Source organism: Stomoxys calcitrans, chromosome 4 (assembly GCF_963082655.1).
Source record: "Stomoxys calcitrans chromosome 4, idStoCalc2.1, whole genome shotgun sequence".
In the NCBI taxonomy this organism is placed as follows: Eukaryota; Metazoa; Arthropoda; class Insecta; order Diptera; family Muscidae; genus Stomoxys; species Stomoxys calcitrans.
The window spans coordinates 54,544,830-54,571,418 of record NC_081555.1 but is presented as its reverse complement, the minus strand read 5'-3'; the positions used below and the strand labels follow the sequence as shown (position 1 = coordinate 54,571,418).

General features: G+C 38.2%; 1 protein-coding gene across 5 annotated transcripts in view; it reads left to right on the top strand.

Annotated features, from left to right (window-relative positions):
* Positions 1-18,978, top strand: part of LOC106090055 (sodium leak channel NALCN) — a 50,606-nt gene extending 31,628 nt beyond the window's left edge. For 2 of the 5 annotated variants that reach the window (XM_059366381.1, XM_059366382.1), the window contains exons 12-18: positions 3,943-4,242; positions 4,376-4,814; positions 6,874-7,050; positions 7,132-7,209; positions 7,322-7,595; positions 7,668-7,830; positions 17,565-18,977. In XM_059366381.1, the coding sequence (XP_059222364.1) occupies positions 3,943-4,242; positions 4,376-4,814; positions 6,874-7,050; positions 7,132-7,209; positions 7,322-7,595; positions 7,668-7,830; positions 17,565-18,296 (2,163 nt within the window). In that variant the 3' untranslated portion in view covers positions 18,297-18,977. Of the gene's footprint in view, positions 1-3,942; positions 4,243-4,375; positions 4,815-6,873; positions 7,051-7,131; positions 7,210-7,321; positions 7,596-7,667; positions 7,831-17,564 lie in introns of all 5 variants that reach the window. The other 3 variants (XM_013256109.2, XM_013256107.2, XM_059366383.1) reach the window with 3 other exon arrangements.
* Positions 18,979-26,589: the final 7,611 nt, after the last annotated feature.

Genomic DNA, 26,589 nt, shown 5'->3' with positions numbered 1-26,589 from the left:
AACCGATTAATTCTGGATTTAATTTTACATCCCAAATCCCAATGGCTGAATAATCGATAAAAGTACCAAAAAATTCAACTGTATTTACATGAACGTGCCGTGAGGTTAAGGGAGCATTCTCATTGGTCATGTGGCGGCTACGGACGCTGTGTTATCCTTGATACAATATCCGATGTTCCAGGCAGTGTGGATTACACCCTACCTTAAAAGTACTGCACCACAATTCCTGATAGAACCGATTGGAACTACGATATCCCTGATAACAGAAGTTAAATAGACTTCAATACGGATGGTTCCAAACTAAACGGCCAGGTGGGCTTTGGGTGTACTCTAAAGATCTAGAACTGGTCATATCGAAGAGGTTACCCGACCACTGCAGTATGTATCAAGCGAAGATCTTTGCAATTAAGGAAGTGGTTGAATAGCTAAGATAAAGGGTGATTTTTTTGAGGTTAGGATTTTCATGCATTAGTATTTGACAGATCACGTGGGATTTCAGACATGGTGTCAAAGAGAAAGATGCTCAGTATGCTTTGACATTTCATCATGAATAGACTTACTAACGAGCAACGCTTGCAAATCATTGAATTTTATTACCAAAATCAGTGTTCGGTTCGAAATGTGTTCATTCACCGTAACGTTACGTCCAACAGCATCTTTGAAAAAATACGGTCCAATGATTCCACCAGCGTACAAACCACACCAAACAGTGCATTTTTCGGGATGCATGGGCAGTTCTTGAACGGCTTCTGGTTGCTCTTCACTCCAAATGCGGCAATTTTGCTTATTTACGTAGCCATTCAACCAGAAATGAGCCTCATCGCTGAACGGTGAATGAACACATTTCGAACCGAACACTGATTTTGGTAATAAAATTCAATGATTTGCAAGCGTTGCTCGTTAGTAAGTCTATTCATGATGAAATGTCAAAGCATACTGAGCATCTTTCTCTTTGACACCATGTCTGAAATCCCACGTGATCTGTCAAATACTAATGCATGAAAATCCTAACCTCAAAAAAATCACCCTTTATAATGTCATTACGGCGATTGGCATAAATATTTTCTCAGACAGCCAGGCAGCCATCAAATGCCTGGAGAACGTATTTCTGAACACAAAAACCGCCCTCGACTGTCGCAGATCTCTCAACGAGATGGCTGAACAGTTCAAAACTCACCTGTTCTGGGTGTCGGGCCACAGAGATATCCCAGGGAATTGTAAAGCGGACGAGCTTGCGAGACTTGCGAGACCCTATACATTTCAGGGATACTGAAATCTGTGGGTATGCCTCTAGCGACATGTAAACTAAGTTTTCAGGACCAGACCCGTAGGACAATGGATGATAGATGGTCACAATGAGGGGGCTGTGAGTATTCCAAAACTATGTGACCTAGCCTAGACTCGAAGAGGTCTACGCTTTGCTGTCATTGGCTAGATCAAATGTCTCAGTCATTGTGTCCGTCATGACAGGTCACTGTCTAATCGGAAAACATGCTGACAGACTGAAGGTTGTCAGCAACGTCTTTTGCAGATGCTGTGAGGACATCGAAGAAGAAGAGACTATAGAACACCATCTGTGTGTGTGCCCCGCACTAGCAGTCAGAAAGAGTTCCACTTTAGGTTCTCATTTCTTTGAGAACCTGTCTGATTTAGCGGATGTGAACATTCGCAAGTTCTTGTGCTTTTTAAAGAACTAGAAGGCATCTTCCCTCCTCGTTTCTCTATGGTATCACAATGGACAAAAACGTCTAAGTGAGTCGATGTCAGACTGCCACTAAAACCTAACCTAACGGGATTATGTGCAAAATTTCAAGTCTATTATTCGCCAGCGCTCCTCTCAGTAGGCTACAGAAATTGGTCACCTTGGCATTTCTAAATCTTTAACTGTGGCCCGATTTTCAAAAATTTTGCAGGAAACTGCTCAAGAATCCCTACAGAAAAGTCCGTTTTAGATTTTGGTTTCGACTTTATTTGCTAAAATTTGTTTTGCACCAAACAATATTTGTAGCCTCCTTCACAACCTTACTTTACTTCAATTGGCTATGACAGAACATTTGTTCCACTAGCCGAACGCATTATAGCGTTCCAAGCACCTCGATCTTCTGCGCTCATTCCAAAATCTCTGACACAAAGTTTCGAGGTGTCTCCCACCACTTGATCTTTTCATCGGGCTTTTGGTTATACCGGTTTGCGTGTATCACCGTGTTTGCCTTCAAAAGACTTCTTTTCTGGAGCTTCTTCATCCATTCTGACAACATGTCCTAGCCAACACAGCCGTTGTATTTTGATATGTGTAACTATGCTATCATTGTCATACAGCTCGTGGTTCATTCGACGCCTATATTCTCCATTAACGCAAACTATTCTATATATTTTACGAAGAATCTTTATCTCAAACATTGCAAGCACTGCCTCGTCTGCTTTCATAAGTACCCATGCCTCAGAACCATATACCAACACGGGTAGTATCAGTGTAAACTTCGTGCGTCAAGAGATCCAAAGTAGTATCAGTTAATCAGTACAGATGGCCTTCACAGCCAATTTACTAAAAAAATTACGATTTTAAAACCATCTTTGTCCGAAATGAGTATTAGGGTATTTTAGTGAAAAAATTCGGGTAGTTTTTCTTTTTTAAGGACGGAAAATTTTTAAGGAGGAAAATTCAAATTTTTCGTTTTCAGAAAATTGAAAATCGTGCCACAAATGAAGATTTGATTTAGGGGCTCGAAAACAGATGCCCGCACTACCAGGGTCTTTAAAGTTTGCGCATAATCTCGTTAGCACCTTAGCTATAACCATGCAAAATTTCAAAGAGTTATCTCTACCAGTTTTTTTTTCACTTAACCAACACGCAGGGGATATCCCCTATATATGCAGTGCATTGCGTTGGCAATTAGGGTTGGAGGGGGGAAAGATTGATAGGGGGGAAAGATTGATATACGTCTTAAATTTCTGAACGTCAATGTCTGTGCGTCCTGCGTTCAAGGTATACTCATCTGATGAGAACCCATCTACAACAACTCGTATAGTGCGATCTCTGAGAAAGCTCAAAAAAATCGAACGAAGTTATTACCGACTCCAAAAGCGACAAGTTTTGAAAAAAGTGCACTATACCAGATCTTATCAAATGCCTTGGAGATATCCAGAGCCACGACCTTACTCTCACCAAACTGGTGGATAGAACGACTCCATCGTTCCGACAAAAATGCCTTTACGTCTCCCGTAGAGCGATTTTTGCGGAACCCATACTATCTGTCGCTAAGAAGGCCATTGGACTCTAAGTATCAGACTAGATTATGGTTAGTCATACTCTTCATTACCTTGGAGAGCGCGGAGCATATCGCAATTGACTGATAATTCGCAGGGTTGTTCGCCCCACTTTTTTTGGGGATGGGCTGAACGTTCGCAACCTTCCAACGCCCCGGGAAAACTCCCGCACGGTAAGCAAGGTTTTGTAGTGGACCAGTTCTCAAACGCCAGATATTTTACCACGTTTTCGTTGCTATTCCCCATTTGCACTTAGTAAAATTAAATCTAATTTTGGTCAGTTTCTCTATAAAGTAGTATTTCGTTGGGAACCAACGAAATACTGCTACGTTATAAGGATTTCGACTGTACCTTTATGGGAACTATATATACTTATCAATGGGTTTATCTCCCTTCCTCTAGCAATGAATTGTACTAAATTATAATACCCTGTACAAAAGTAGTGGTGGTAAAAATGTTCTGTTAACATATTATTTTTTGAAATCAGTTGAAAACTTGCTAAATAATTTTTATTGTTTATTCACAACCTCTTTGTTAAATCACAGTACCTAAAGATCCTCTCTTATTTTCAATTTTCTTAGTTTGCTAAATTAAAGCAAGGCAAATAATTGTTAAAGTAAAATTCTGCCATTATTACTTGTATATGTATCAATTTATTTTTCTCTTTTAATTTAGATTCAAGCGGTCTACATCCACATCTATATTTTCTTGGGCTGCATGATTGGTCTAACCTTGTTTGTGGGTGTAGTCATTGCCAATTATTCAGAGAATAAAGGCACAGCTCTACTAACTGTCGATCAGAGACGTTGGTGCGATTTGAAGAAGAGATTGAAAATAGCCCAGCCTTTACACTTGCCACCCCGTCCGGACGGACGAAAAGTTCGAGCCTTTGCTTACGATGTTACTCAGCATATTTATTTTAAGAGATTCATAGCAGCGATAGTTTTGATAAACAGTGCATTATTGTCGATAACGGTATGTTGATGACAAAGCAAAAGTAAATCTGAACCATTTTATCAATTCGGCGATTTTATCAAAAGACCCCAACATAGTTTTTTTTTTCAAGGAATAGTAAAGCATAATTAGTTTTTTCTCTTTTCTTTTCTAGTGGATCAAAGGCGAAAGTATAACCGAAATCTGCATTTTGTTAAGTGTCACTTTGACATTTGTATTTGTTGTGGAGGTGGTTATGAAAATCATTGCATTTACACCACGTGGCTATTGGCAATCGCGACGTAATCGTTATGACTTATTAGTCACTGTTTCTGGAGTGGTTTGGATATTCTTACAAACCATATTGAGGGTAGAAATATTTCAAAACTTTAAAAATTATATATTAATTGCTCTATGTTCCTTTCAGAATGATTTGTCTTATTTTTTCGGTTTTATGGTGGTAATTTTAAGGTTTTTCACCATTACCGGCAAACACACCACACTAAAAATGTTGATGTTGACTGTTGGTGTATCTGTGTGCAAATCGTTCTTCATTATATTCGGAATGTTTTTGCTGGTATTCTTCTATGCTTTGGCTGGAACGATCCTTTTTGGTGAGTATTGAAGAATAATGGAAATTAAGCCAATACCGGAATAGTATGAGCGTTGAGACTTAGGTGGAACGTGCCGTTTTTCGCGCTCTTTTAAGTTTTCGGTAGTATAGTGTTTTGGGACCGCATTTCGGACATTTTTGGACTAGATTTAAACAGAGAAATAATTCCCCCATATGGGTTTCTGAGATGAAAATTGTTGGACATTTTTTGACTAGATTTAAACAGAGAAATAATTCCCCCATATGGGTTTCTGAGATGAAAATTGTTGGTGCCATTTTATGGGTTTTAGTGCAAGTTAAGAAAAGCTTTGCTTGCATTTCAAACTTAAAAAAAACCATCCAGAGATGTTCAAACGGGGGCTGGTCTGTCTTAACAGAAAAGTTGAGTAATCTTAATTTTTGTAACACTTTCAGTAATTCTGAATTATGCGGAGAAATCTGCTCTTTTGGAGCTGTCAATAAATAATCACTTTTCTGTTTTAGTTTAGTCCAGACATTGCAGGGTAAATTTGTTTAAGAAATACACTGAAAAAAAAAAATGATATCAACTGTATTGATGGTGAATGTATAGTGTGATAAATAAGTCAAGAAATGACATATTAATGAAATAGTATGGTCAGCCATGGGAGTAAATACAACACTTCCCATTCCCATATTAATACCGGAAACACAACATTTAATTTTTATGGGATTGAATTGTTTGTATAAATAAACAAGCAATAGCGTGATAAGTTCGGCCGGGCCGAATCTTATCTACCCTCCACCATGGATCACATTTGTCGAGTTCTATGCGCGGTATCTCTTTTTAGGCAAGCAAAGAATATTGAATAAGAAGTGTTATCCCATTGGAGCTATATCAAGTTATACTCCGATTTGGACCATAAATGAATGCTGAACATTGTAGAAGTGAATGTAATGAATAATATTTCAATTCATTCGGATAAGAATTGCGCCTTGTAGGGGCTCAAGAAGCAAAATCGGGAGATCGGTTTATATGGGAGCTGTATCAAGCTATTGATCAGATTCAGACGTATGTTGAAGGTCATGAGAGAAGCCGTTGTACATAAATTTCTGCCAAATCGAATGAGAATTGCGGCATCTAGAGGCTCAAGAAGTCAAGATCCCAGATCGGTTTATATGGCAGCTATATCAGGTTATGTACCGATTTGCGCCATACAAAGCACAGTTGTTGGAAGTCATAACAAAACACCCCATGCAAAATTTCTACCAAATCGGATGAGATTTGCGCGCTCTATTGGCTCAAGAAGTCAAGATCCATGATCGGTTTATATAGCATCTATACCAGATTATGAATCGATTTAAATCATACTTAAAACAGTTGTTGGAAGTGATAGCAAATCACTACGTGCAAAATTTCAGCTTAATCGGATAAGAATTGCGCCCTCTAGAGGCTCAAGAAGTAAGACTCAAGATCGGTTTATATGGCAGCTATACCAAAACATGGACCGATTTGGCCCATTTACAATTCTAACCGACCTACACTAATAGCAAGTATTTGTGCAAAATTTCAAGTGCCTTTTTTTACTCCTTCGAAAGTTAGCGTGCTTTCGACAGACAGACAAACGGACAAACGGATCGACGGACGGACATGGCTAGATCGACTTAAAATGACATGACGATCAAGACGATCACGAAATTAGTATACCCCCATCCTATGGTGCAGGGTATAAATATGATGACACAGCGCATGTATCAACGAGGCAGCGAGAATGCAGACAGCAGGCACAGCAAGAATGCAGACAGCCGAAATAGTTTAACACCGGTATTCATAAAACTTGATGCAGCCTTTAAGAAGATTTGTTTGACAGATTTCCTTCATAGAACTGTCAAAATACGACCTTAAGTACTTAGGATGTTAGCATTTTAAGTCAGTAGCCATTTTAAATAAAAAAAGAGTGTTAATAAGGACACGAACTATTTTTAAAAATTAAAATAAACGCGTAATCGTTTAAGTTATATAAAATACGAATTATAGGAACGTGTGGACAGAGAAAAAATTCAATTATATACTTATTGTAATAAAAATCTATTTTTTTCAGGTACCGTTAAGTATGGTGAAGGTATTGGAAGACGAGCAAATTTCGGTTCTCCGGTAACCGGAGTTGCCATGTTATTTCGTATTGTTACGGGTGAAGATTGGAACAAAATAATGCATGATTGTATGGTGCAGCCCCCATACTGTACGCCAGGGAATAATTATTGGGAAACTGATTGTGGTGAGTATTGTGTATAAAAATTCGTTAGAATTTTGTTTACAGTTTTACTAAAACTTTGCTTTTTAAATGCTCTTTTTATAGGCAACTTTACAGCCAGTCTTATATACTTTTGCACATTCTACGTAATTATCACCTATATAGTGCTGAACTTGCTTGTGGGTTAGTCACGTTACTAATTTTGAAAACTTACTTATTCAATATTCTAATTAGATTAGTAGACACCTTCCCAAGTTTTGCAAATTTTTTATAACCAAGTTTTTCTATTCTGCAGCTATTATCATGGAGAACTTTTCATTGTTCTACTCTAATGAGGAAGATGCACTGCTCTCTTATGCCGATATACGAAATTTCCAAAACACTTGGAACATTGTGGATATACACCAACGTGGTGTTATACCGGTGCGCAGAGTTAAATTTATTTTACGCCTTTTAAAAGGGCGACTTGAGTGCGATCCGCAGAAGGACCGATTATTGTTTAAATATATGTGCTACGAATTGGACAAGCTGCATAATGGAGAAGATGTTACCTTCCACGATGTGATCAAGTAATATACTACTAAAAATGTGATAGCATGGTGAAGGAGTTTAGGCATTAATGTGTTTGCAATCGTTTTCAGTATGCTCTCCTATCGCTCAGTGGATATTCGAAAAGCCTTACAGTTGGAGGAGTTACTGGCACGTGAAGAATTTGAGTATTTGGTGGAGGAAGAAGTAGCCAAGATGACCATAAGAAATTGGTTGGAAGGTTGCCTTAAAAAGATAAGAGCACAAAATGCATATGTAAGTATTACTAAATTTATTTTGTTATTCGTGACTTCTTATGATATACCTGACTGATACCATGTTCGTTTTTCACCGTTGAAAACCCATTTTTTCGCGATTACCTTTTTGAAAGATTACGAAAAAAACAATGATAAAGTAACAATTTTATTAAAATTTTACCATAAGTAATGAGAGAATGTCGTACTGAATAAAATCAGCATTTTTTTAAAACCGGTGAAAAATATCGCGAAAAACGAATATAGTACCAGTTGTTCAGTTGTTTGTGTTGTAGATGTGTCCCATTTTCCTTAACGGAACGTTCGTGGGAAAATTTGCATTTGCAAGATGTTAGATCTTCGTTGACGTTGCCTTTTTGTTTTCTTGTTTCTCGCATATTTTCTGCACGCTTACACACTTTTCCTGTTTGAGCAGTGCACTATGGTCTCAACACCCTGTTTTTCTGGCCAAAAGTTTTTCAGCATTTTACTTGTAGTTGTAAAGCCTTTATAACTCTGAAACTAGAAAGCTGATCGTTTTGCAATATTCTAGCGATTTGAAGTAGAGGATATGAGCTTTGAAAAAATGGCCACCCTGTTAATAATATAGGGTGTGCTTTTCTGGATTATAGTTGACCCCTGGCGATTTCTTTAATACATAAATGCACATAACTTTCGATCTTTCGTGGTGTTCTTCCCGTTTAATTGCCAAAGTATATGCATGATAAGAAATATTTAATACAATATATTTTTTTTTTGTTTTTTTCATAGCTAAATTTTTAATGCTTTGTTAAAACTTAAAAAAAAATGCAATTATGTGGACGAAAAGTACAAGAAATATTTCCATATGTTTTTTCCATATTTAAGAGTCAAACAAAAAATGAAAGGAGTTCATTTTGAAATATATATATGCAAACAAACTTTACTATAATTTGTAGTTTTTCTGCAGCATATAACAAAAACAAATTATATTCAATTTAAAACTGCAACAAGTGGATTCAGCAATTTTCCAATGTGAAGTCTTCTAAATCTTCATAACTTTCATCTTCTGTTTCTTCGGTTTATTCATTTACGGAACTTTTTGGAAGTGATTCGCAGTACAACAATTCAAGTACTTGTGGTGGGAGAGTTAAACTTTTTCTCTGATTTAAACGAGTTGTTAATTTAAGTGACGAAATAAAAGGATCATACAAATTATTACCAGACTTGTCTAATTTTCGGAACGTATTTGACTTAATTTTCCATGAATATTCCATTAAGGAACAGGATATGCTTCTCTCATACCCATGAGTGCAGTCAGATTAAAGATTAAGCTCAATGATAAGGCGCCTCCTTTTTATAGCCGAATCCGAACGGCGTGCCGCATAGCGACACCACTTGCTAGAGAAGTTTTAACATGGCAGAATACCTCACAAATGTAGCCAGCATTGCAAATTTTGCCCATGAACATTTCATTAGGGAACAGGGGCAAACGTCTCACATATTAATGAGTGCAGTCCGATACAAGCTAAAGCTCAATGATAACGGATCTCCTTTTTATAGCCGAGTCAGAACGGCGTGCCGCAGTGCGACACCTCTTTGGAGAGAAATTTTACATGGCAAAGTACCTCACAAATGTTGCCAGCATTATACGGGGAAAACCACCGCTGAAAATTTTTTTCTGATGATATCGCTAGGATTCGAACCCAAGAGTTCAGCTAACCTCTGCGCTACCGTGGCCTCCATCTAGCCAGCATTATTAAGGGGATAACCACAGCTGAAAATTTTGTTAATGTTTACGTCGGGGTTTGAACCCAGGCGCTCGTTGTCATAGGCGAACATGCTAATCTCTGCTCGCCAAATCCGGACAAAATGGGGGTAAAAGTATTGTTTTTATACCCAAAAAATTAATAAATTGTGATCCAATTTACATGGGAGCTATGCGAAAATTTCATACAAGGTGAACCATGTTGTTATTATTTAAAAAAATGCAGAATACAAAATTTCATCAAAATCGGCCAGAATATAAAAAAGGAAATTAGAACAAGTATTCCGGCGTGTAAAAGCAGACAATATTGTAAAAAACTATTCAAATTGAGTATTTTGTATAATTTTTCTATTGGACTAAATTAAAAATATGTCGAAACTCCATTTTGACTTTTGGCCATAGTATAGCGATACTCTCTTCAAATTTGTTATAGTCGACTTTTTGTTAATTCTGTAACTCGTAATAGGTAGTTATTTTGGAGATAATTTTAAATCACTCAAAGATAGCTGCGTTAGTGTTATCCATTAGGCGGTTGATGACCTGTGCCTGTTTCCAGTGGATCGGCAGATCTAGAGCCCGGGAGTCAGGAAAGATAAATGAGGTTGGCAAAATGGTATTAAAAACAAGTTAAAAAGGTACTTTTTGTAGCAAAAAGGTACCATTATTACTCAATTCGGTCATATAGAAAAACACAAAAAATAGTGTAAACGGATTTGAGAATTTTTTTCAAATCAAATGGACTTGGGTTATTTTGACTTCTTTTAAAAGTAGATGTTTCCATTTTTTTAAATTTGAGTTTTGAAATTTATTTTTTAAGCAACTATCATTTTAAGCCAAATCATTTTCGTGGTATACAAAATTGCTGACATTTTGCAAACAAATTTTCCCACAAAACATAACCTGCTATGGCGGGAACATTTTTATTTAACTTATTTCGTCTACTTTATGTCGGTCCAAACTTCATTGGGACACCTCTTACCTAACTCAAAGTAAAATTGTTTACCCACTCGACATTAATACGTTAAAGAACGCCGGGGATACTTCTCTCATGTCTATGAGTGCAGTCTGATTCAAGTTTTTAGATCATTGAGAAGCGACCTCCTTGTTACAGCCAAGTCTGAACTTGGACTATAGCTGAAGATAGCTCCCATAGAGCATATTTGGCTTTAGTTTGCTCTAAAACTATGAATAATATATCATAAATCCACATTTCGACGGTGGTACCAATGTTAAGGAAATACTTTCGAAAGAAATTAAGACTTAAGAAATGGTAATTGCTAATGCCGATAGGTATTGCCAATTAGAGAGTTCGGAATCTTTTGAGTCTTCAATATATGTATATAATCTCGACAAGGTATCAAATGACTCGCGGGAGTACGATGGTCGATGTTTAAAAAGTTTAAAAGTTATCAAAAAAAACGTACCAAAGTATCAAAATTATCATCTCTGCCGGGAGTTTGCTTAGAATGGACTCCAAAGACCCAACAGATGCGGTGGTGGTATCAGGTTATATCATGTTGTACAATTCTGAGACCTCGACTGGTGGAGCAGGGGCTTTAGTGGAAGACACCTGGTACGAGTCTTAAGGATAAAGCCGAACATATTCTATCATTGCATTCCTATAATTTGTTTTGGCCGTCGCCCTTCTCTGGCAACCAAGACGCATCGCTCTCAGGTTAATTTAAAAGCTTGGTGCAAATGATCCTTAAACTCTGACCGATAAGGAGAGAGGCTCTCTTAATTGGGCTCAGGCATTTGCCGCACAGGCTACCACAGAGACTACACGTCTAAATTCGAAAACGGCACCGCAGTCAGCCAAAAGGTTCCGGTCATCTGGAGGGAACTCCATGCACAAAAAAAAACTAAGGCGAACAATAGTAAGATGGGTCCATGAACCTTTGCTAATGTCGCTAGAGACAGTTTAGTGATGGTAGTTGTCGGTAAGGGAGAAGAACTGTCATCTGTATACTCCAAAGTCCTTGCGGAATTGCCTGGGCCTCCTCCAGTTTGTGTCGATCAGGATTAACGTTGAGAATTTTGAAAAAAATCGCACAAAAAGTCGATTATTCTTTAAAAAAAAAAAAGTCGCACAAAAAAGGTTTTTTCTCAATAGAAAAGAAGTTCAGTTTTCGCATATATTTGTTGACAAATTGGCTTGTTACTGCTCTATAAATGAAAATTTGGTAATGTTTGTACGTAGAGTTAAATCAAAATCTAAGCCAATTTCCACCCTTTGCAGGGTGACATTATTTGGCACTTGTCATCAGTAAAAATAGAGAAGAAAGTCTTGGTACCATTCAGTACCAAACTACGAGACAATCTGTCACATGATCTTTTGACCTATAGGTAAATTGAGAAATAATCCGCCTACGTTGGCTGTAATTTGAATGAATCGAAAGAGTTGCTCCAACCCAAGCAAGTAGAAAGATATTCCTTTTCAGCCAATGACACATACTTGGATACCAAAGATTCTCTCTGATCCAGAATCCGTACTTGGGAGACTAAGGGATTCCAATCCCAATGTTTCAGCTACTGACTGGAAGATTGGATAAGGCTGATGCCGACCGGAGACATGCAGTATTCTTACTGAACTCCGGCTGTCTGGCAGACCTCAACAAGTCTGAATGAGTTGTATGCTACGGATTCAAAAAGTTGAAACTGAAGTTCTTAGGAGCGGTGGGGTTCGGGAATCAGAAGAGGACTAAGCAATTGTTGCAACACACTTGTTTGAGGAACTATTGACTACATCTCTCAAGTCTGGCGGATTGCAGGAGACTGAAAATCTCCCTGCCACGATCAAAACAGCAGAGGGAGACGTCGGAACTGGACCCATCAAGCATATGCGTAGAAAAACCTCTAGGGGTGGACTAAGCGCACAGAAAAGTTTTGGCTCCCCAGAAAGAACAAAATGTCATTGTTTTCAATAAAAATTGCTAATTTTAATTTAAATTTTGAGCACAAATTCTGCACGTCTATCCCATTATGAGGGGAAAACTATCGCTAACAATTTTTTCTGATGGTCTCGTCAGGATTCGAACCCAGGCGTTCAGCGTCATAGGCAGACATGCTAACCTCTGCGCTACGGTAGCCCCTCGAGACCTATCACGATGGAGTATATCCAGAAGTCAGAGAATGTATGGACAATGTCTAGTGAGGAAACACTAGAACTACTCGTTGATACACATTTCCCGGTAAATTCTCCAACGGACAACGTGGCGCCTGAAGAGGTTGTTACTGGTATGCATTGGGCGGAAGTTTTTGGGGAAATTGTGTCTGAGCCGAAAATCCTTTGGGCGATAAAAAGTTTCGGCTCCTTAAATCTGCCAGGTCCTGATGATGTATGGCCGGTTGAATTGCAGGCTATGTCTAACTGGTTCCTTGGCTTAGGGAAATATACTCTGCTTGTATCAGAATGTCATATATACCTTTAGGATGGAGGGACATAAAGATCATTTTCATTCCGAAAGCAGCAAAATCTTACCACACGAAGGCGAAAGATTTTCGTCCTATTAGTCTGTCATCCTTTATGCTGACGACTCTTGAGAGGTTGATAGAAACATATCTTAGGGCAAAGATCCCTGGTGTCTCGGAAGCAGCATGCCTAAAGCAAGGGCAAGTCCACTGAAACAGCCCTTCACGACCTAGTCGGCTACATAGAGGGTTCTTTCGCCGTCGAGAAATAAACAATGGTAGCATTTATTGACATTGAAGGTGCTTTCAATAATGTAAAGCCGACGTCAATTATGAAGGAGTTGGAGTTTATAGGTATCAACTCTACCATAAAAAAGTTTATTAATAACTTACTTACTACAAGATGCATTACAGTAGGCTTGGGATCTGTGGATCTCTACTGTCTCCTCTACTTTGGAATATAACCATTAACAATATATTATTGTCTCTGGAAGAAAAAAGTGTAACAGTGGTCGCGTTAACTAATGTCGTGGCTATTCAGGTAGGGAAAGTTTCCCAGCACTCTAAGAGATATACTTCAGGAAGCTCTATGTGCAACAACGAAGTGGGCTACCGCAAGTGGTCTAGGCATAAGTCGGTGCTAGACCGAAGTAGTTCTTTTGCGCAGGAGATACAAGATACTTATAGGGTGGCATCTGTCTCATTGGGAGTAGAGAATGTTCCATTTACAGAAAGCTCAAAATACCTGAGCAACTCTTGCTCTATACACCTGCAAGAGAGCCATTGACAAAAGTTTTGGATTTGGATTTTTTTTACTGTCTGTTTTTATTATATTTCTTTGTTTTATATTTTCTTAAATTTTCACGATTCTTATACAATTTTTTTAACATTTTAATATTTTTTCTATTTTTTTATCTTATTTTTTTCTTTGCTCCTTTAGACTTAAAAATACTTTAACATTGTAATAACTCCTCACTTTTGTATAAACTCCTACCTTATACTCAATTTTTATTAAAGTTATAATTTTGTAGTACAAAACTTTGTAAAGGCATTATATTGCCCACTAGATAGAACTAACTATTATTAATATTATTAAAATTAATAAATCTAACTAGTTTACCAAATTCTAGCTAAATCGGTTCAATATTATGACCTTTAGAGGCCCCACAAAGCAAATGGCAGTTTAGGGTTATAATAAAAACAAAACAAAATTTCGGCCTCTAGCTTAATCAGTTATAGTAAAAAATGTATTTAAAATTATTATAAAACTATTTTTGAGAAGAAAATACATTAAAAAATATTTTTTTAATTTTGGGTAACAGGTGGTGTGGACCCCCAGAAACGTGGTGCCGAAAGTGCGTATAAAATTCGTGACCTACTCCCAAATACCTTTCATTTGAGTCCCATATTGCCTTGACCCGTAAATATGTATGTCCGATTTATGGGTGTTTTCGGGGTGAGTTGGTCCCCAGACAATTGGTCCTGAAAAAAATATCCGCATCATGCTCTTCTCTCAAATAACATTTATTTTAACCCCATTGGTTAGAGGAAAGTTTATGGGATGAGACATACCCCAAACACTTGGCCTCAAAATTGGTTATCATATTCGTTTTCTAATCTCAAATACCTTTCATTTGGTCGATAAATTTGTACTCCTTCTACCGCCAAATACTTTTAATTGAGCCCCAAATTACGATGGTCAATAAATAATTACTGTTTGTGGGGTGTTTTTAGGAAGGGGTAGGCTGTCAGAAATTTGGTCCTGAAAATGGCTATCAATTTCGTGCTCTACTCCCCAATACTTTTCATTTGAGCCCCACATTGACCTGGTCGGTAAACATGTCCGATTTAGGTGTGTGGTATTGTCCCCCAAACACTTAGACCTGAAAATAAATCAGCATCGTGCACTACTCTCAATATCATTTATTTGAAACCCATATTGCCATTGGACTCAAAGTTAGATATCAAATTAGTTTTCTAATCTCAAATACCTTTCATTTAAACTCCTTATTGCAAAATTCAGCAAATATGTCCGCTTTGTGGAGAACTCCACTCTCTTTAAGACCCAAATTGCCATGGTGAGCAAATACATGCTATTTGGGGGTTGTTATGGAGGTGGGACGTCCTCTAAACAGTTGGTCCCGAATGTTGATTTCAGATTCGTGGTCTACTCCAAAATACCTTTAATTTGCGCCCCATATTTGCATAGTCGGAAACATGTCCCATTTGGGGGGTGTTTTGGGGGATAGGGCGGCAATTCAGTGACTTTCTCTGAAAATATATATCAGCTTTGTATTCTACTCTAAAGTACCTCTTATTTGAGCCCCATATTGCAATGGTCAGCGAATACTTCCTATTTAGGTGGTGTTATGGGGTAAGTTGGCCCCATAGAAACTTTCTCCTGAATATTGATATCAGATTCGTAGGGTACTTACAAAGGCCTTTCATTTGAGCCCCATATTGCTACGCTCGTAAATTTGTGCTCTTTGGGGGGTGTTTTTGGGGAGGGGCGGTCCCTAAAACACTTGGTTCCACATTTGGATATCTGTTTCGTATTATACTCGAAAATACCTTTCACTTTAGTCCCATGTTGCCATGGTCAGTAAATATGTCCGATTTAGGTAAGTTTTTGGGGGTAGGGATGGTCCCCCAGACACTTGGTCCCACATCTGGGTATCAGATTCATATTTTACACTCAAATGCCTTTCATTTGAGTCCCATATTGTCGTGATTGGTCTATATATATATTTGGTAGATTTTGATATAGTGCGTACCCCCTTAGTTTCCCATCCACAATTTGGATACCAAATTTTTGTTTTTAGATTACTTTAAGAGAGCATACAAAATTTCGCTTAAATCGCACCACCCATCTCCAAAATCTGGAGTTTCTGAAAGTAAGGGTAAGGGGGAGGGTCCGCCTCCCCTTCAGATATCAAAAAATGTAGTACCCTATTTTCACCACGGGATCATTATGCACCATCCGTGAACATTTCAAGAAAGTCGGTTCAGCCGCTTTTGAGTCTATACGGAACAAACAAACCAACACAAATTGATTTTTTACCCTCCACCATAGGATGTGGGTATACTTATTTCGTCATTCTGTTTATAATACCTCGAAATATCCATCTAAGACCTCATAAAGTATATATACTCTCGATCGTCATGTCATTTTAAGTCGATCTAGCCAAGTCCGTCCGTCTGTCTGTCGAAACCAGGCTAACTTTCGAAGGACTTGAAATTTTGCACAAATACTTTTTATTAGCGTAGGTCGGTTGGTATTGAAAATGGGCCAAATCGGTCCATGTTTTGATATAGCTGCCATATAAACCGATCTTGGGTCTTGGCTTCTTGGGCTCTAGAGGGCGCAATTCTTATCGGATTTTATTGAAATTTTGCACGTAGTGTTTTGGTATCACTTCCAACCACTACGCTAAGTATGGTTTAAATCGGTTCATGTTTTAATAAGCTGCCATAAAAACCGATCTTGGGTCTTGACTTCTGGAGCCTCTAGAGGACGCAATTCTCGTCCGATTTAACTGAAATTTTGCACGTAGTGTTTTGGTGTCACTTTCAACAACTGGTCTAACTATGATTCAAATCGGTTCACAATCTGGCATAGTTGTCATATAAACCGATCTGGGATCTTGACTTCTTGAGCCAATACAGCGCGTAATTCTCATTCGATTTGGCTGAAATTTTCCATGAGGTGTTTTGTTATGACTTCCAATAACTGTGCTAAGTATGGCGTAAATCGGTATAGAACCTGATATAGCTGCCATATAAACCGATCTGGGAGCTTGACTTCTTGAACCTCTAGAGGGCGCAATTCTCATCCGATTTGGCAGAAATTTTGTACAACGGCTTCTCTCTGTTTCTGATTTTTAGTTCTACCACATTTTCTTATTTTATCTCCAATAAATAAAATAAGGAAAACTTTGGGAACTAGAAAGACATGATGGGAATTATAAGCATATACGACAATAGTTGGTGCAATTTTTACCGGACATCTATGCCATCAAAAGATGGTTTTCGGGTTTTTTTTATGCAGTTCGAAGGAGAATTAAGCTAAATCATTTAAGCATAATGTAGATATCTCACCGTAGCGCAAAATTCAACTCTGACTTAATGACCAAATGACACCGCCGATGAGTCCGTTCCTGAAACCAATAACAACCACAATTTTCAAAAAAAAAGGGGTATTATTACTAATTTCACAGTAAGAAACGAATTTTCGATTTTGGAAAATTTTCAGGGTGACCCCCCCCCCCCCCCAAAAAAAAAAATTCATTAAATCCTGGCTACGCCCCTGGCTCCCATATATGTTCGTCGGATTTCAGGTAATTTGCAATAATGTTGTCATATGTCAACCCCAATATATATTTGAATATATTTGCTCGAAATTTGACGGGGATTGTTTAATAAGGACGATCAAAAATGGTTCAGAATTGGATATAGCTCCCACATTGTACTTATAGGATAGGTGAAGGGTATTATACAGAGGCCACCGCCCGACTTTTGCCTCTCCTTACTGGTTAATATATACATTACCTTCGTTCGTATTATTTTGCAATTGATACATACATGTGTTTTCTTTTCAGAAACAGCAAAATTCTCTTATAGCCGGATTGCGTGCTACTAACGAGCCAATGATAAGGCCTAGCGTGCAGGAGGACAAAACACCCACTGGTATAGGAGAGAAATCCGCAATCGCCACTATTAGTGGATCTGTGGCGGCTGCAACATGTCCTCCAACAAGCGATGCTTTTTCGCCAACATTCAGTTCTACTGAAAATGAGGAAAAAGATTTAAGTACCAGCGCGATAGCCCCAACACCTGGCGCTGCTGAAACTGCCACCGTTCAAGTGACCCAACGTGCCATTACAGCCACAAAACGAGGCTATGCCTTAAATCGTTCCGATTCAACCGGAAGTTCTGCCGGTCGAAAATTCCTTGCACCAACTTCATCGGATCCCCAACAACGCTCGACCTTAAGTGATAAAGAACGTTTGCATATAACCAATCAGCAGAAGAAGAAGAACTCAATGACCACGAGTACGCTGCCGGTTGCTCCAGCGCCAGTTATTTCCGGTCCGGGTCACAAGAAGAACAGTTTCTTTGCTGCCGACATAAGTCAATTCCACTATCCCACGCTCAATCATTTTGATCATGGACACATTCCCGCACTAGGCAGTCCATCAGGTCTCATGCCCCACATAATACCTGGTACTAAACTGTTACCGTTTAATAATCAGGCGAATGCAGTCTATGAAGTTCATGATTGGTGGCAGGAGCAAGTTCTCTGCACGCAGAATAGCGATGATGAAATGTAGTTTATATCGATTACCAAATAGCTTTTAACGAAAACGCATCCTCATGTACTTAGTTTATATGCGAATATATTTTTTATACTGCATTCATATGTAAGTGCAACGAAGCTAATTATATACATACATCCATACATAGATACATATTTTTAAGTAAGTTGAATTTAATGTAAACTTGTTATATTTGTGTTAGTTTTCTCATATATAGTGTATAGAAATATATTGTTAATAAATAAGCAGCTGTATTGTCATATTGTTACTATATCAAATGAGTTGCCGCTGGTTGGCGAAAATTTATATGATTCACCATAGGATGGGGGTATACTACTTTCGTCATTCTGTTTGTAACTCCTCGAAATATGCTTCTCAGACCCCATAAAGTATATATGTTCTTGATCGTCATGTCATTTTAAGTCGATCTAGCCATTTCCGTCCGTCGGTCTGTCTGTCGAAAGCACGCTAACTTTTGAAGTAGTAAAGCTAGCCGCTTGAAATTTTGCACAAATACTTTTTATTAGTGTAGGTCGGTTGGGATTGTAAATGGGCCAAATCGGCAAATGTTTTGATATAGCTGCCATATAAACCGATCATGGGTCTTGACTTATTGAGCCTCTAGAGGGCGCAATTCTCGTCCGATTTGACTGAAATTTTGCACATGGTGTTTTGTTATCCAACAACTGTACTAAGTATGATTCAGATCGGTTCATAATCTTGTATAGCTGTCATATAAACTGATCTTGGATCTTGACTTGTTGAGCCAATAGAGCACGCAATTCTCATCCGATTTGGCTGAAATTTTGCATGAGGTGTTTTGTTATGACTTCCAATAACTGCGCTAAGTATAGCGCAAATCGGTATATAACCTGATATAGCTGCCACATAAATCGATCTTGGATCTTGACTTCTTGAGTCTCTAGAGGGCTCAATTCTCATCCAATTTGACTGAAATTTTGCACATAGTGTTTTGATATCACTTCTAACAACTGTGCGGGAGGAATTCCTCAAGGAGTTGTACTGTCTTCTCTGCTTTGGAATATAGCCATTAACAATATATTATTGTCTCTGGAAGAAAGAGGTGTGTGGGAAAGTTTCCCAGCACTCTAAGAGATATACATCAAGAAGCTCTACGTGCAACAGCAAAGTGGGCTACCGAAAGTGGTCTGGGTATAAATCCGTAGTTCTTGTGCACTTGTACGACAGAAGTAGTTCTTTTCAGCAGGAGATACAAGTTGCCCTTAGTGGAACCCGTCCCTTTGGGTGGAGAGAGTACTCCATTTACAAAAAGCCCAAAATATCTGGATGTTTTGCTGGACAGGAAATTGAACTTCAAATCCAACATTTTGGAAAGGGCAAGAAAGGCCACTCTTGCCCTATACACCTGCAAAAGAGCCATTAGCAAAAGTTGGGGATTTGGACCGCGTGTCATGCATTGGGTATATACTGCAGTTGTCAAACCTATTATGCTATATGGTGTTGTGGTCTGGTGGACAGCGCTTCAAAAATCCACCTTTTGCTCAATACTTAACTGAGGACGACACCATCTGATGCACTAAATTTAATGCTACATTTTATGCCTCCGGACAGTGTGGCTACCCAAATTGCAAATTGGTTATGTGGCGGCTACGGACACTGTGTTATCTTTAATACAATATCCGATGTTCCAGGCAGTGTGGATTACACCCTACCTGAGCCGCTTTTTGATAAAAATTACTGTACCACTATTTCTGATAGAACCGATTGGAACTACGATATCCCTGGTAACAGAAGTTACATAGACCTCTATACGGATGGTTTCGAACTAAACGACCAGGTGGGCTTTTGGGTGTACTCTAAAGATCTAGAACTGGAAATATCGAAGAGGTTGCCCGACTACTGCAGTGTGTATCAAGCAGAGATCCTTGCAGTTAAGAAAGTGGTGGAATGGCTAAGATATAATGTCATTACTACGATTGGCATAAATATCTTCTCAGACAGCCAGGCAGCCATTAAATCCCTGGAGAACGTATTTCTGAACACAAAAACCGCCTCGACTGTCTCAGACCTCTCAATGAGATGGCTGTACAGTTCAAAATTCGCCTGTTCTGGGTGCGGAGCCACAGAGATATCCCAGGGAATTCTAAAGCGGACCAGCTTGCGAGACTAGGAACTACCTTACACACTCCAGGGACACTGGAATCTGTGGGTATGCCTCTAGCGAAATGTAATCTTAGTTTGCAGGAACAGGCCCGAAGGGCCACAAATGATAGATGGTCACAAAGAGGGAGCTGTGAGCATTCCAAAACTATGTACCCCAATCTAGACTTGAAGAGGTCTACTGCTTTGCTGTCATTGGCTAGTACAGACGTCTCAGTCATTGAGACTATCTGTGTGAGGACATCGAAAAAGAAGAGACTATCTGTGTTTGTGTCCCGCTCTAGCAGTTTGAAGGAGTTCCACTTTAGGTTCTCATTTCTTTGAGAACCCGTCTGATTTAGCGGATGTGAACATTCGCAAGTTATTGTGCTTTTTAAAGCGAACTGGATGGTTCAACGGTAGAAACTAGAAGGCATCTTCCTTCTTCTGTTCCTGTGGTATCACAATGGACGGAAGCATCTAAGTGAGTTTGATGGCAGACTGCCACTTAAACCTAACCTATTAGGACATTTGTTTATGCAAAATCTTCTCGAAAACTTTCGAGAGGTAACATGATATAGAAATTGGACGGAAACCACTATTTGATTTAGGGATTGGGATTATCTTTGATCTTTTCCAAATAGTTGGATATGCACTGGAGATTAGGAAATAATATTCTAATAGATCTTGGGTCAATGTTAACAAGACCAATAGCTTTGACGTTACATTCCCAAATATCGAAAAAGTAAAATCTAGTAATCTAATAAAATTAAATTTTTAACAAATCAAATACAACAAATAGCAAAATCATATCAAGCATGAGCCTTAAAATTGAGCGTCCCGTTCAGCGGAATCATTCACAGGCCTCTAACCAAAACAAGCATGTGAGATGTTCGATTGGAACCTGGTGCTTCAATCAATTCGTTTTTGTATCACAACATTTTCCGTTTTTGTTAGAGCGAGTTGAATAGACTGGTTTGACTTGTACATATGATTAATTTTACTTGTTTTTCAAAACAGATGATCAAGCCTACACAATCATACTCGTTGATCTGCCCCCAAAATACTCTTTGTGCTAAGTGCTTCAAGGCTTTAATCGCGAAGAACATAGCAAATCACATTTACAGAGCGAAGTTACACTTATTTTGTGCCAACTTCGATACAAAAATTGTCGATTTAAGTATGTTAAAAATGCAGATATTGTGTTCAATTGCAATGACTGCCTATCAGTTTCTTCTGATTTGATCGATCACATTACTTCTTTGACAAGTGAAGTGAGAGAGCTAAAATTCTTAATAAACTCTTCCTTGAGCGCTGAAGTGCGAGAGATAAAGACAGCAGTGGAAAGGAACAAAAAATAAACTCTTGTGTGTTGCCCAAAAAGTAATTGCGGATTTTTTAAAAGAAAGTAAATGCATTTTTAATAAAACTTAGAATGAACTTTAATCAAATATACTTTTTTACACTTTTTTTCTAAAGCAAGCTAAAGTAACAGCTGATAACTGACAGAAGAAAGAATGCAATTACAGAGTCACAAGCTGTGAACAAATTTGTCAACGCCGACTATATGAAAAATCCGCAATTACTTTTTGGGCAACCCAATAGTTACGACTACAGGTTCACCATCTATATACAAGTCTAACTCACAATATGTTGTATCACATGCACCATCGGTCAAAGAGCGTAAGAAAGAAGGAGAGAGGGTTTCTGCTTGTCTTCCCCATACCGTAAAATAACTCGCGTTAAAGACACAACATATTCCAAGTAATCCAATTGGATTCACATTGAGGGTTGCAACATTTTCGTTTGCTTGGTGTAGTATGCAGTTGTTATAATGATATCTTAACTCCAAATTGTGGCCTACCGATATCAGAATACGTGCTTTTAAAATTTTCCAAAAAAAAAAGGGAACAACCCATGCTTCAGTGATAAATGCTGCACTTAATCTAAAAGTCAGAATGTGTCAGGTATTCGCACAAAAACCAATGAAACTACGAATTTTACGTTTCAATATGACTGATATATGAAACCTGGCTTAATTCGGACTTTTATGACGCTGAATTTTTCGATCTGAATTTGTTTAATGTATATCGGAAGGATAGAAATGCTTCTCGTACAGGATTATCCCGAAGTGGGGGTGTTCTCATAGCTGTTAAATCTGAATTAAAATCTTATCTATGTATATGTTATTAAATTTAAGCAAAAAATGTTTATATCTTTAACTTATATACCTTCTGGAAGACATGATAATATATATTCTAAGCATGCTTCAAATTTTGTTAGTTTGGAGGAGAAAATGTGTTCTGATACTACAATAGTTTTTTGTGTAATGGGAGACTTTAACTTATTTTGTATTTGTTGGTCTAAGATGAACGACAATCGTTTTTTAACGCCCAGTTATATAAAAAGAGGTTTGAAATTAATTTTATCGATACGTTGTTCAGCATGGATTTATTTCAAATTAACTACAGCGGTCAAAAAAAGTATTCATCATTAGCAAAATTGATAATAAATTCACTTATTTTGGGTAATTGAAGAAAATTTAAAGTAAACAAATAATGCAGTTTTATGCAATAGTTTATTTTTCGTAATATGTTTTAAAATAAATTTAATTAGCGCAAAAAATGCAATTTTATATAATAACACCAAAAACAGAACAAAAAAAGTATTCATCATTGATGTGCTATCATCAAAGTAAAATTCAAATATTATTTGGGAATCCCCCTTTTCTGTTTTATTTAGTAAAGGAGGCTTTGCCCTTGACAGCAAATATTTAATTTCATTGAAAATATAGTTTTTGTCAAAATGGGTCGTAAGCAAAACTAGGTTTCTGATGAGGTAAAAGTTTTGATAATAAAACACCACAGGAATGGTTTAACTCAAAAAACTATCAGTGAAATATTAAATAGACCACGATCTACTATACAATCCATCATCAGAAAGTGGACAGAAACGAAAACTGTTGACAATAAACCAAGATCTGGTCGACCAAAAGCACTTTCAGTTGGAGATGTGCGTTGGCTAGTGCGGCAAGTTCAGAAAACTCCGAAGACAAATGCGACCATTCTTCGTAAAAACACTATGGAATATTTAGGGAAGGAAGTTACTACACAAACAATTCGAAATACACTCAAAAGGCATAGTTACAGAGGAAGAACTGCACGTTAGAAGCCCTTTATAAATAAAATAAACCGAGTGAAAAGGCTAAACTTCGCAAAAATGTATGTAAAACAGCCCGAATCATTTTGGAAAACAGTCATTTTTGCAGACGAGAGCAAGTTTAATCTTTTTGGGTGCGATGGAAAGGTCATAGTGTACAGAAAACCAAATACAGAGCTTGAAGAACGAAACACAGTTGCTACTGTAAAACATGGTGGAGGTGGTTTAATGGTTTGGGGGTGTATGGCGGCTTCAGGAGCGGGAAATCTTGAAATTATTAATGGAGTAATGGATCATAAGTATTACATTGACATTTTAAAGAGGAATTTAAAAGATAGTGCTGTAAAACTTGGGCTTGGTAATAACTTTCAATATTATCAAGATAATGACCCCAAACATTCTGCTTTAAATACCAAGATGTGGATGCTGTATAACTGCCCAAAGTCATTAAAACTCCTCCTCAAAGTCCCGACTTGAACCCAATTGAACATCTTTGGGAACATCTCGAACGCAAATTGAGAACGCGCAATTTTTCGAGCAAGAGTCAAATGCAACAGGTGATAATGGAGGAATGGACTAATATAGACCAAAATATAACCGCTAAATTAGTCCAATTGATGTCAAACCGTTTAAAAGAAGTCATAAGACGCGGTGGTCGAATAACAAAGTATTAATTTTTTTAAATTATGTTATTTATTTTTTTGTTTTTTTTGCAATGATGAATACTTTTTTTGTTTAATTTTTTGTGTTCAGCTGTAAAATGGCCCTTTTTGTTCCAATAAATACTATTTTTTTCTTTAAAAACAATGAAATTGTGTACATATATATCACACAAGCACTACTGCATCATTAGTTTAATATGTTTTTATTCCAATTGTCTTTTGTAGACTTATTAAAAAAAAAACATTGAATGATGAATACTTTTTTTGACCGCTGTATACTCCTTATAATATGCGCCGGTTTCTAGATTTATTTTTTGTTTCACACCATTGCAAATTCAAGGTACTTGAATGTCTGATACCAGTCTCTCCTCCAAATGTTCATCACGTTCCTACATTGGTAGAAATATATTGTTTTTCATACATCCCAAATACTTCACCTGAATGTTTTGATTTCAACGCATGTAATTTTAAAATTGATAAACAAAATACTTGAATCAATAAATATCATAAATCAATAAATTGGGTATCGATGTTTCCCATTAGATAACCATTCAATTGTTAAAATTCTGTTACAATTCTAAAAATTAATGTTCCTTTTAAGAGAGCTAAGCCTCATAAGTTCTCTTGGTGTAATACAGGCCTAAAAAAGCTCAAAAATCTGCGCAACAAATTCCATAATCGACTTATTAAATCTGGCAACTCTGAACTGAACATAGTCCAGATCGGACCAAATTCTGCCATCTACCGATTTATGGGTTTAAGCCCATAAAAAGCCTTATTTTAGTATTTCGCTGAAATTAAAAGCAGTAAGTTGAACTAGATTTCCCGTTGTCCAAACCAAATATGGTCCAGATAGGACCATTCTTTGATATAAATTTGGAGTTGCACTTGGTCACTCGATATCCGAACCGCATATCTGCAGATATGAGCTCTTAAGCCATAAAATTCTCATTTATAACATGATTACCTCGAACTTTTAAACTTTGGCTTGTATAAATTTTTCGGTACCTACCTCACACTTCATCTGAATGTCTTTGGGTCGGATATCTAGAATACTGTCTAGTGCCCTAATGGGCGTTGTTTTTATCGCTCCGCCTCTGAACCTAATGTATTATCCTTTTCTCCATCGCTGTCCACCAAACTACTGAGACGTAAGTAAGTATCAGTCCAATCACGCTCCTGTAGAGCCAGTGGACTATCCACGGACTCAGGCCCCATTACGAGCCTACGCCCTATCTACATAGTGTCCAAAACCTTTGAATGTGACACTTCCAATTCAGTTTCCTGTCCAAGATCACACCTAAGTATTTGTCAGATACTTAAATCGTTCTATTAAGGAAACGTGGGGCCTCAAATTGTCCCATCTTCGTCTTCCTCGTGAATAGGTAGATTTCGATCTTCTCTGGTTTAACATTGTGACCCCTAGGTCTAGCCCAGCCGTGTGACATCTGCAAGACACTTTTAGCCCTTATATATGGAAATATTCCATCAGGTGCGCTTCCCAATATACTCCCCTTTTTTACGACGTTCTTTTTAAAAAGCCCCCAAAGGACCGATCGCCGCGGAAATATGGTGGCCATTGGTTATTTAAAGGGGCCAATAACAGCCTTGTCATATCGAGCATCATAGGCACTCAGTATTTGTGCAAGAGCCGGTGACAACCGACCTCTCACTGAGAATCCGCTGGATACGCAACTGCGTTTGCAGCTACTCCGTAAGGAGTATTCCACAATCCGCAACCTGTGGACGCGCCCGGTAGCTCGCAGTTAAGCTTCTCGTGACAGCAAAGACCACCACACAGATCGGACATCAAAGTTTCAGCTCGTGTGGTACACACAGCTATCCCGTGCCGGGACTTCGGAAGGTTATCGGAATCGGAGTTGGCTGTACCGATTGTCAGAGATAGAGTGTTCCATGGTGACCCTCCAATCCTAAATCTCATGGATTAGACTTTCCGAAAATATTGTCACATCTAAAACCTCCTCCCTAATCCTTGATCGTCAGGAATTAAGGCGGCTGCATCTGCCGGATCGTAATTGCCGAGGGAGGTCAATTTCTTCATGTGCAATGGGAGGCGGTCAATCTCCAAGGACTACGTTCACCCGGTAGCTATTTACCGCATCTGCCACCGTGTCTGCATAAATGTTGTCTAGACCCGCTTGATATACCCACGAAATGTGGTGAGAGTTCGCATCGCACCCTATTAGTACCTCATTTCCTCAATCCCATGGCAGCCGGTTGTACGTACCGGATTGACCCGATGGAATCCTCCATCGGCAAGGGCTGCCGTCTCGGTGTAAAACACACTGCTACAACAACAACAACAACAACCTCATTTCCTGTCTGTTTGGCTTTCCTCACCAACC